Source organism: Leucopleurus acutus (genome assembly GCF_964270905.1).
Source record: "Leucopleurus acutus genome assembly, chromosome: 8".
Lineage (NCBI taxonomy): Eukaryota > Metazoa > Chordata > Mammalia > Artiodactyla > Delphinidae > Leucopleurus > Leucopleurus acutus.
This window is the reverse complement of record NC_139151.1, coordinates 102,823,871-102,834,754: the sequence shown is the minus strand read 5'-3', so window position 1 is coordinate 102,834,754 and position 10,884 is coordinate 102,823,871. Positions and strand designations below refer to the sequence as shown.

At 62.2% G+C, this 10,884-nt stretch overlaps 1 protein-coding gene across 1 annotated transcript; it reads right to left on the bottom strand.

The window, feature by feature from the left end:
* Positions 1 to 1,270: 1,270 nt before the first annotated feature.
* Positions 1,271 to 10,408, bottom strand: SIPA1 (signal-induced proliferation-associated 1). Its single transcript, XM_082844710.1, has 15 exons — positions 9,721 to 10,408; positions 8,947 to 9,074; positions 8,684 to 8,860; positions 6,358 to 6,532; positions 5,529 to 5,632; positions 5,133 to 5,290; positions 4,438 to 5,047; positions 3,849 to 4,123; positions 2,704 to 2,922; positions 2,474 to 2,585; positions 2,270 to 2,378; positions 2,077 to 2,178; positions 1,935 to 1,989; positions 1,646 to 1,724; positions 1,271 to 1,557 (listed from the first exon to the last, which is right to left on the bottom strand). The coding sequence occupies exons 1-15, from the start codon at positions 10,391 to 10,393 to the stop codon at positions 1,411 to 1,413; spliced, it is 3,123 nt and encodes a 1,040-aa protein (XP_082700836.1). The 5' UTR covers positions 10,394 to 10,408; the 3' UTR covers positions 1,271 to 1,410.
* Positions 10,409 to 10,884: the final 476 nt, after the last annotated feature.

The following is a 10,884-nucleotide window of genomic DNA, read 5'->3' as shown; positions in this document are numbered from 1 at the left end:
CAACAGGCCCCCCAGACTGGTTCTACCCAGGATCCCTTTGCCTTCTCTACCTGGTGAACAGGACACTGAGCCTTGATTTTATTTTTACATTTTGGCCACACCTTGCAGCACATGGAATCTTAGTTCCCTGACCAGGGATCGAATGTCCCCACATTGAACCTTTAAAATTCAGCCCCAGGACTTCACTGGTGGTCCAGTGGTTTAAAACTCCATGTTCCCAATGCAGGGGGCCTGGGTTCGATCCCTGGTCAGGGAACGAGATCCTGCATGCCGCAACTAAAGATCCCACACACCACAATGAAGATCCCGCGTGCCTCAACTAAGACCCAGGGCAGACAAATAGATAAAAAACAAAAGAACCCTCAGCCCTCACGTTACCTCCTCCATGAAGCTTGAGCCCCTGAAGCTCTGTTTCTCAGAGCCAAGCTCATCCTGCCAAAGCCTGAGTTTATGGACCCCAGGGCCTGAGTCTCAGCAGGGCTGAACTAGGCATGTGATGCTGGGCAAGTCAGTGCCCTGTCTGGGCCTCAGATCCAGAAAACAGTTTAGACACGATTCAAGTTTGGACCTGCTGATGCCACTCACAGGAAAGGGCCCAGCCTGCTGAGGAACAAGGGGTCATGGGCTGGTGAGGAGAGAAGTGGGTCAAGGGCTGATTTCCTCTGGGACATGGAAACATCTCTCAGGCAACTAAGGCAGAGAAGCTACTACCTCTGGAATTGGGGCCTGCCAGATCTGGCCAGGTGACTGAGGGAGTGCCAGGCTTGGGGGCTCAGTGTCTACAGAGAGGAGAGCGGGGCCTGTACTGGGGACAGGGCCTTTAAAGAGGGCATGGGCAGGTGCCCCTTGGCCCCTAAGCGCCTTTCCTCTCTCGCCCAGAGGGGCTCTGCCTCTGATCTCAGCCCCGCAGGTCTGGTTCTAGGGCAGGGGCCTGGCTCCAACGATTAAGCAGAATAGGTACAGGGTGTGGCCACCTGCTTCCCAACAGACCAAACCAATGTTTGTGGGACAGAAGCCAAGGGTGGCCTAGCCTCAGAGAACCCCTCAGTTTGTGCCAGCCCAACCCTGAGCCACTGTCCCAGGAGCTTGGCCGGGGCCTGAGGGGGCAAAGCCCCTTCCCCCATCACGTCATGAACATCTGTGTGGACACAAATAACGGTGGCTTCTTTATTCCCTGAAGTCCCCTTTTCTCCACAGAATATTTACAAACGGGGATGGGGTAGAGGGGCAACTTTGCCACCAAAATGCCACCAAATAATGGGCTGGGGAGCGGGGGCAGTGCTAAGATGCGCCTCGCGCAGGGATAGTCCCTGAGGAGGGCCCAGGGCCTGGTATGGCCCAGGTGCCCCGAGCGAGCGACCAGGCAGTTCCAGCAGGTCCGCAGCCAGGCTGAGGCTGGACCCGACAGCTTCAGGCCAGGTCGCTGGTGGGGGAGCCCAGCTGCTTGGAGGCCAGGAGCAGGCGGGTGGCCGCGCTCTCGGACTCGGCCTGCAGCCGCCGGTTGTTGTGTCGCAGGCTCCGCACCTCCTCCTCCAGGGCCGCCCTGTCTGCCTTCTCCTGGGGGGAGGTGGAGCGAGGCGGGAGTCAGTGGCCAGCCAGCGTGGGCAGCCCTGTGACTCCCCATGACCCACAGCCACCGTGTCACCTTCTGCAGGTCATCCTGCAGCTTCCTGAGCATGGACTCCAGGTGAGAGACCTTCTCAGACAGGCTCCCGGGTTCTGGCCTGAGAACATGGGATTCAGAACTCAGTGAGACCAGGGCAGGGTGCGGCACCATGGGCTGGTTCCCAGACCCACCCGCCTGAGAGGAGCCCACCCCCTGTCTTCTGACTGGGGTGTACATTACAGCAGAGCCCTGAGACAGAGCTTCACTCCAATGGGTGGGTACGAACACTGGGCATGGGGTGAAGGGGTAGATCGGATGTGAGGCTTACTCAGCGTCAGATTTTGGAGTTCCCTTGGCATCTCTGCTCTCTGGGATGGGTGGCCCTGTGGGGACAGAGGGACCGTCTGGGCAGGGAGGTAAAGGGAGAAAGCCCCACCCTGGCTCCGCCCGCAGCGCCCTGGTGGCCTCACCCTCCCGGGAGAGCGACTCCAGGATGGTGTTGCAGGTGGAGGCGATCTCTGAGATGGACTGCCACTCATCTTCCAGGGTCTCGCTGCCCGCCTCTGACATGACTGTGGGCACCGGAGCTGGGCTCAGCTAGGGAAGCGCAGGCCAGGCCTCCTCCTGCCCCGCTCCTAGACCCCCACCTTGCTCCAGACTCACTTTTGCTGATGGAGTTCCTCAGAGACAAGGTTCGTGGCAAGAAGGAGGCCCTCAGTTCCGGGGTTGGGTCACCCCTGTCCTCACAGCCACTGGGGCTGCCTGGCCCATCCTGGGGGGCAGAAGTGGGTATAGATGCAGTGATGCCCACCATCACCACGGTGCCCACCCCTGCTGGTTGGGCTCCAGAGAGTTGCTTCTGCTCACCTGGGTGGGGGGTGTCTCCCTGCCAGCACTGGGTGCTGCCGGCTTGGCTGTGGTGGCAAGGAGGAGGTCCGGGGTGGTGTTGGGCAGGACTGGGGCCTCGTCGGACAGGGAGCTGGGGAGAGCAGGGACGGCTCAGCACTGCAAGCTGCCCCCACCCGTGGACCCTGCTTGCAGAGGCCTTCCCGTCCAGCCTCGTGGGCTAGAGGAGAGGGAAGGCCGAGAGGGCGCACCTGCAGGGTGATGGAGGGTTCTGGCTGTGCAGGAACTCGGTTCTCTCCTCGGCCAGGTCCCCGGGCCCTGGAGGACCACTGCCATCATTCAGGCACACTTGCAGCAGCTGCTTCGTGGTGGCCAGTAGGGCCACTGCTGGGGCCTCATCCTGCACTGGCTCGGGAGCCCCCCGCCGGCTGGGCTCCTGCAGAGACAGCATGTACAGCTCCGAAAAGCTCCTGGGGGGAGGAAGGAGTAGGTCAGGCAGGAACACCAGCATCACCAGCCCCACTCCCAGCTGTGCCCGAGGCTCGCTTCCAGGAGGAGGAGAGCTCTCCAAACTCTCTGACAACACTGAAAAATATTTGCCTGGCTACTGGCCATTTGTCCAGACCTCAGTTCAAATCGCAGTGCTGCCCTTGTGAATCCTAAGCAAATCACGCTGAATGTCAGTTTCTCCATCTGTGAAATGGGGATAATAGTACTGATCTCCTAGTTTGCTGTGAGGATTTAAATAACGTGGGAAAACCACTTAGCATAGAGATCCAAAAAGTACTGCCTGGGGGCAAATCCAGCCTCTGCCTTTGTCTTTTCTTTCTTAGCAGATGTGCCTGTTTCTGTACTGAAAGCTAAGGTTGGCTTTTACAGTCTTAAACAGTTGAAAGAAATAAAAATATTTTATGACATGTGAAAGTCACATAAAATTCACGTTGCAGGGTCCATAACTAGTTTTCATGGCACGAGGCTACTCATCATTTAAATGTCACCTCTGGATGCTCTTGTGCTACCGTGACGGAGCCGAGTGGCTGCAGCAGAGACCAGATAGCCCAGAAAACCCGAAATATTTACTCTCTGGCTCTTCACATAAAAAGTCCACACATCCCTGGTTTAATGCAGTAAGTAACCAATAGTGTGTATTGGGTGTCTGTGAGAAATACAGCGGGGGCTGCTCTTGGATCTTTTGGGCGGTGAAGACGCGAGCTTAATAGTCTTCATTCTACCCATAAGGATAGTGCAGTTCAGAGAGATTAAGAGACGCGGGATTCTCTCAAGAAGGAAAGGCCTCCCCGCGAGGTTCCTGTCGCTAATGGCCACACGGGAGGCACGGGCTAGGTGGTGGCCAGCTGCCCGGTCCTCCCACCTCCCTGCGTCCCAACGTCCTGACCTGCGGGGCCGGCCGCTCTCGTCGGGGGTCAGGACGGTGACGCAGACCTTGGGCGCCGAGCGCAGCAGCTGGGCAGCGGCCTCCGGGCCGAGACTGGGCAGCGTCTGGCCGCACACGCGCAGCAGGCGCGCCCCGGGCCGCAGCCCCGTCGTCTCCGCGAACGTGAAGCGCTCCACGTGCGTGACGAAGCCCTCGGCGTCCACCTCGAAGCCCAGGCGGCCTTGGCCGTCGCGGGGCAGCGCCAGCTCGCGGGTCTCGCAGCCGCGGCTCACCAGCTGGTGCGGGGCGGGGCGGGGCGGGGAGTGAGCGGGGGCTAACGGAGGAGGGGCCGCCCCAGCGCCAGCCCCAGGGACCGTCCCAGGTCACATGGGCCCTTCCACACGCCCAAGGAGGGTATTAGCCACCCACCCCGCAAAAGAGGGCCTGGGGACCCCCAGTTCCATCCCTGCGAGGCTCCCGGTGTGCCCCACCACCCCGACTTCCCCTTTCGCAGGAGAGGCGGCGGGAACGAGGGATTCCAAAGCAGGCTCCTTCCCCGCTGCGCGCGCGCGCCGGGACCTTGCACCCCAACCTTACTCCCGCGCCTCACCTGCAGGCGCGTCACGACCTCGCCAACGGCTTGGCCGGGGGGCCCGTCGAACCGCAGCATGATCGCCTCCCCGCGGCCGTGGTACAGGTCGAGCTGCTGCTCGGAGAAGGTCCAGGCCAGCACGTCGCGACAGGCGCAGTTGAAGACTACACGGCCGTCGCGCGGCGCCACCAGCACCAGCGCCTCGGCCGAGATGCCCAGCAGGCATGGCACCTCTGCGCCGTCAGGGCCGCCCTCCTCGGCTCCGGTCGCGCCCCGTGCCCCGGGCGCCGCGCGTACGCCCCACACCAGCGCCCCTGCCGCCTGCAGCTCAGCGCCCGGGCCCCGGGGGGACGCCCGCCGCCTCCCGCCCAGGGAAGGCAGGCCGAAACGGGAAGCCGAGTCCAGCGACGTGGTGGTCACCTCGTTGGTGGCCAGGTCCTGCAGATACTGCTGGCGCGTGCGCGTGGCCATGGCGTGGAACTGGCGTGCGTGGCCCGCCGCCTGCTCGCCATTGAGCGCCTTGGCCAACAGGAGGGCCCGGAAGTCGGCGTTGGCTGCAAAGGGACCTCCGCCAGGGGGCAGAGCTGGCCCAAAGGCCGGGGTGTCCTGGGTGCGGCTCACAGCCACCCTATGGGGAAGGAGGCGGTAGTCAGGGGCAAAGGGAGGGCCCAGGAAGACCTACCCTTGGCAGAACTGGAACTCCGGGCGCCCACCTGTAGGAGGTGTGCGGAGTGCAGGGCGCGTGGGCCCGCACGACTAGGAATACGTGCTGGAAGTGCGAGCGTATGGTGGTGGGGCAGAAGGGCTTGCTGCCGGGTTCCTGGAACACGATGGTCACAATGTTGTTGCCAATGTGGCGCTTCCGCAGGAGCTGGGGGTTAGAAGGTGGGGGATGTGAGTGAGACCTAAGAGCCTGGGCACCAGTGGCTCCCCCCACCTGCCCCTGGTGAAGGCCTGGGGTGTTTGTCTTTGGGGAGGGACACTAGCCTGGAGCGTAGTTAGGGGTCAGCAGAGTTCAGACCAAGGTTCAAACACTGCCACCCACAAAGCACCCCTCCATGGTCCCCAGAAGCCCATACCCAGCTCACATCCCCAGGGCCCCCTCACACCTGCTGCTGGTTATTGGGGGTGTAAGGCAGCATCGTGGACACGTGGAACATGATCTCATGGTCCTGGTACGTGGTGTAGAGGGAGTGCGTGCCCGTGGAATCCGCTGTGGCCAGTTAATTGGGGACACCGAGGGAGAGCAAGGGAAATCTGGATGGCTCGAACCTGCCATCCTGCTTGCAGTCTGGAGCCTCTGTACCCCCAGCCAGCAGGTGGACAACCCCTTTCCGCCACCAGCCAAGGTCCAGGCCATGAGCTCCAAGGGCCTCAGCCTTGGCTGCTCCCCTTCCCCTCCCCCCACAGAATCCAGCCTCCAGCCTGGGATTGGGATGGGGGGATGCTGAGATAGAATGAAGACAGAAATGAGAAATGGCCTGCTAACAGGGAGTCGGGGGCGGATGTCCCAGGAGAAGACAGATGTTGGCCCAGGCACCAGCATGTGTGGAGCAGCTGAGAGAGTGGAAGGCAGGCAGGAGGTGCTGGATAAAAACACCTTCCAGGGACCCTGGGACCTTTCCAACCAGGGAGGCAGGGTCTGCGCTGGTGGAATATGTGTGTTTGATGGCGAGGGTGGTGCCTACAAACCCCCTTGACCCCGCTCAGGCAGTAGGGCACCGGGGCCTTGGGGGATAGTCCCAGCCCCTCCTCCCAGCCATGGCTTGGCCTTTGCAGCCCCAGACCCACGTCCTCAGCCTACCCAAAGAACTCTCCACCCCCGGCCCCAGACCCGGGACAAGATGGGATAGAAAAGCGAGCAGGCAGCTGGTTTTCACCAAGGCAGCCTGCCCCTCAGCATGGGTCTGCCCCCACCCCGGGCCCCCTGGGCCTCACTTTTGGTGTCCAGCTGGGCCCTGTAGCTCTCAAAGCCTTTGAGCCGCACCACGTCACCCAGCAGGGTGAGGAACTGCATGAAGGAGGGTCCTGCGTCCTGGTTGTTGTACATCTCCTCCTCCGAGCCCTGGCCCGCCCGGCAGTACAGGATGCCCACCTTGCGCTGGAAGCTCAGCTGCGGGGGAGGGCACAGGCAGAAGGCACAGGCCTCAGTCGCCCAGCAGCACCCCTGGGCCTTGGGGAATGGACCGGGACACTGGCCTGGGGGCAGACCTGCCTCCGTGTGTGGCCTGAGCTCTGCCCTCTCTAAGCCACTTCTGTGGCCTCGCTTATCAAGTGGGTTCTGTCTCTCCTGCTCCCAGCGCTCAGGAGGGCAGAGGAGATCAAGGTGAGAAGGAACCGGGAGGGGGCTGGTTGTCATATGACCACAGAGGACGTGATTCACGGAAAGGACCCTGCACAGAGTGCGCTCGATCCCAATTAATGGCCACATTGTCATCCTCCTTATCTCAAGGCCAGCCTGTCCTCCCCTCCCTCAAATGCCAGGCACCCTGAGCCCAGCCTCTGGAGGCCTGGAGCCCTGCACCACCTCTGCTTACTCTCTGCCCCCGGCTCCTGTGGCTCCTTTGCATCTGGGGTTAACTGTGCACAGGATCGCTCTGTGCACAGGGCGCTCTGCCACCACACAAACAAGCCCAGGGCCCCTCCAGCTCTGGCCTCCCGTCTTCCTGCTAAGCGCGTCTACACCCACAGTCCCCACTTCCATTTCATCCCTCCTCACACTACAGCCCCACTTCCACCCCAGCTCCTAAACCCCAAGCCCCTCTTACGGCCACGGGCACGGCCTCATCCTGGCACCCTCTCACCTTAGTTGGCACTTGGGACAACTGGAACTTCATTCTGCCTGAGACCCCAGGGACCTCACCCTCTCATGTCTGGGCCTCTTCCCCACCCGCGCTCTTCACCTTCAGTGGCCACAGCAGCCATCTCCACGGAATGATACCCCCAACTCTGCCTCCAGCCCAGACCCCTCTCCCGAGCTCCAGCTGCCCAGATGTCCTTCCAGCCCCTGGCACCTCACCTCCTCACTATGACTCCCCCCCCACACCACTCGTCCTCCAGGGTCCCTGCCTCCATAAACTACCGCTCCCAGCGGCCGAGAAGCAGGGCAATCTCACAACACCCCCACCGTTCCAGTCTGCCACGAACGCTATCCACTCTGTCCCTGGACTGTCACCTCCTCTTCACCTCTGCCATCGTCACCACCACGTCTGGCTGGGATCACTGTGACAGCCTTCAGCCTTCAGCCTGGCCTCCAGTCTAGCCCCCACACTGCAGCCAGAGGACTGCTCAACCTCTCAGATCTTCCACAGCTCCACGGTGCCCTCAGGACCAAAGGCCAGCCTTTCCCACCCCTTCCCCCCAAGTCCTACTCCAGTCATGCTGAACTGCCCACAGGACCCTGACGTGACAGTTTTCAGTCTCTAAGCTTCACCCAAGTTGTTCCTTCTGTCCAGAAAATGCCTGCTCTTCCTGGTTTGGGCTCTTGCATTTCCTCCGTGATGCTGAACCAAGGAAGGGCTGTCAGCGCTACCTTGGTGCCCCATAGAGCCCTCAACATTGCCCTGTCCCTGTTATCCTGCTCCATCATTATCCATGATTCTCTGCAGTCTCTCTCCCACACTTGTCTGTGAGCTACTCAAGGACAGCATCTGGTCTAGACAGGTCTCCAGCATCCAGTCTGGGGCCTGGTACCAAGGTATGAGGAAATGTTTGTTGAATGACTAACAGACTGAATGACAGAGGAGGAGAATCGGGGCCCATAGGCAGCTTTCAGCACAGGGTAGGGAAGGACCTTCAGCGGGCTTGAGTGGTCCCACAGTGGAATGGGCAGCCCCAGGAAGGAGTGAGCACCCCAGACTGGCAGGAGACCAAGCAGGGCATTGCAGGGAAAACTGACAGGGAAGGAGAGGGACTTGCAGGAAGAGGGGGTGGCAGTCAGATCAGCGCTCCTCAGCTGAAATGCACATAGGAATTACCTTGGGATCTTCTTAAAGTGTGGGCTCTGAGATTCAGTAGGTCTGGGGTGGAGCCCGAGAATCTGCATTTCTAACAAGCTCCCAGATGATATGGACGTTGCTGGTCTACAGACCTTACTTTGAGAGGCAAGGCTCCAGATGACCTCTGATGCCCTCCTTTTGAAAAGGCAGCTCTCCTGGGGTCCCCGTCCAGCCCAGGATCAGGGTCAAGGCTAGGTGGCTAGGAGCTGGGCAGGCTGGGTTCAGACCAGGTCTAGCTGTAGGGCAGGGCTGTCCCACCCACTTACCACTTGCTCGTCCAGCGTAAGCAGCGTGCGGGGCACCTTCGGTGAAGCTGAGCCCAGGCGCAGGCAAGTCGGGCTCAGCCGCGATGCCACGTGCTCTAGAAGCTTCCTTGGGGACAGGCCTCTCGGGGGCCCTGGCGGCAGCGCGTCCTCCGAGATGGTGCCACGGAGGGTCCGGAGCTAAGGAGGGGATATAGGGGCGCTCAGGATACGTGCAGGCCGTTCAGAAGGCAATCCACGGTCTAATTCCCATGACCTTGGCCTACCTGCGTGGTCCGCACGATGATGCGGTAGCTGTGCAGAGTGCCCCCTCCGCTGCTCTCCTTCTCCTCCCGCCGCAGGCTCACTGCCACCGGGCCCAGCACCTCGTCCAGTCCGAAGAAGTTCTGGTGTTCTGGGGGAAGCAGGCGGTGGGTGACCAGATCCACCCCCCTGAGCAGTCCCACCCTCGCTCGACCATGTCCACCAAAGTCCCCGCTCCAGGTCCCACCACAACACTAGTTCAGATCCTAGATTAAGTCCAGTCCCCTCGTCAGCCCTGCCCACGTTTTACCAACCCAGATCCTGACTCCTGTCGGCACCTATACCCTTGGCCCTAGGCCTCACCCCTTCTGCAGCCTCACCGATGATATATCTTGCCCCAGACCCAGGGGGGCCATGCCTGCCTGCTCCAAAACCTAGATCCTGCATGGCCTCGCCCACCATGCCCATATTCTTCCCCAGGATGTCTGGGGCCCTCCCTTGTGGGCACTGATGAGAATAAGGTTCCCGGGTGCAGGGGTTCAGTTTTCACCTCACAGAAATGTCCATAGGAAATCTCTCCCCAGCCGGGAGGAGCAAAAGGATGAACCAGATGGGGGCAGCGGAGCATGCCTGGCTGGGTGGAGGCTGGGCTTGGTCTTAGGGAGGTGGGTAAAGCTGGGCAGCCTCGGCCCAGAGACAGAGCCTGACCCTTCAAGTGGCCAGGGAGTTGACAGGGAAAGGACAGCTCACCACAGGTGACAGGGACCTGGGCCCCTCCCCAGCGGCCCTCCCCTCACCTTTGCCGTAGAAGTACTTGCGGTAGTAGCCAGCGCCCAGGTCTGCATGCTCCAGGCTGTAGGCCGAGGTTCGGTTCTGTGGCTCCTCCAGGACGGACACGGCCGCGTTGGGCAGCGAGGGGGGCACAGGTGGAGACACCAGTCCACCCAGTCCCAGCTCGCCCTCACCCCCGAGCTCACTCACGAAGCCAGGCGCCTCAAGCAGCAGGTCGGAGCGGGCAGTCTGGTCCTGAGACGAGGCGGGGGTCCCAGAGCCCGCCTCTGCGTGGCCCCCCGTTCCCCGGGGCCTCGGAGCCCAGTCAAAGAGCAGGCTCTGCACGTCATAGTGGGCGAACCAGCGGGGCTCGGGCACGGGCGGGAACTCGGGCTCCGGCTCCTCGACCGGCAGCCCCAGCAGCGCCAGCGGGTCGGAGAAGAAGCGGGCGGGGGGCGCGGGGGGGCGGCCGGTCTCCTCGTGGCTGTGGGCACGGGCGCGAGGGCTGGCCGGTGTCGGGGGCCGGGCCTCGCCCGCATCGCTGCCGCTGCGCAGGAGCGGGCCGCGGGCTGGCCTGGGCTCGAAGGTGTGTGGCGTCAGCGGGGGCCGCGCCGGCTGGCGCAGCTTGCGGGCGAAGAGGTCATCGGTGGGCTCAGGGGCTGGGCCCCGCCGAGGACTCCCCACGCCGCCGGCCCACATGGGCGTGCCTCGGACCTGGGGACTTGGCTCTCCGGGTGCCGGGCCGCATTGGCAGGCACGGGTGGTTGGTGCCCAGCCGGCAGGCCGGTTCCTGCCCTGAGGGAGGAGGGGTCTGCTCAGAGGAGCCTGGGAAGAAAACAGGAACCCGGGCCCCCAGCCTGGTCCACCATGCGGGTTGACTTCCGGCCCCCTCCACGACCATCAAAGCCGCTTCCGCTTTCCTGGCCACTTCCTCGTCTGCCTGGGGCTGAAGTTTCCAGCCCCCTCCTCCAGCTTAGTGCTGGGCAGGGCTGTCGGGGCCTTGGCCCTGAGGGTCTTGGAGCCTGGGCGGCCCTGGGACTGCCAGGGCTCCCCAGTCCCCACTCACACACCTTGGCTTTGGTCTGGGCCCAGAGTGAGAGTCCCCACCAAGACCTGGCCCAACCGGACAGATGATTTGTCTCCGCTCCGACGGAAAACCCATGGGGCTACTGGTGTCTGGGTCCTGTCCA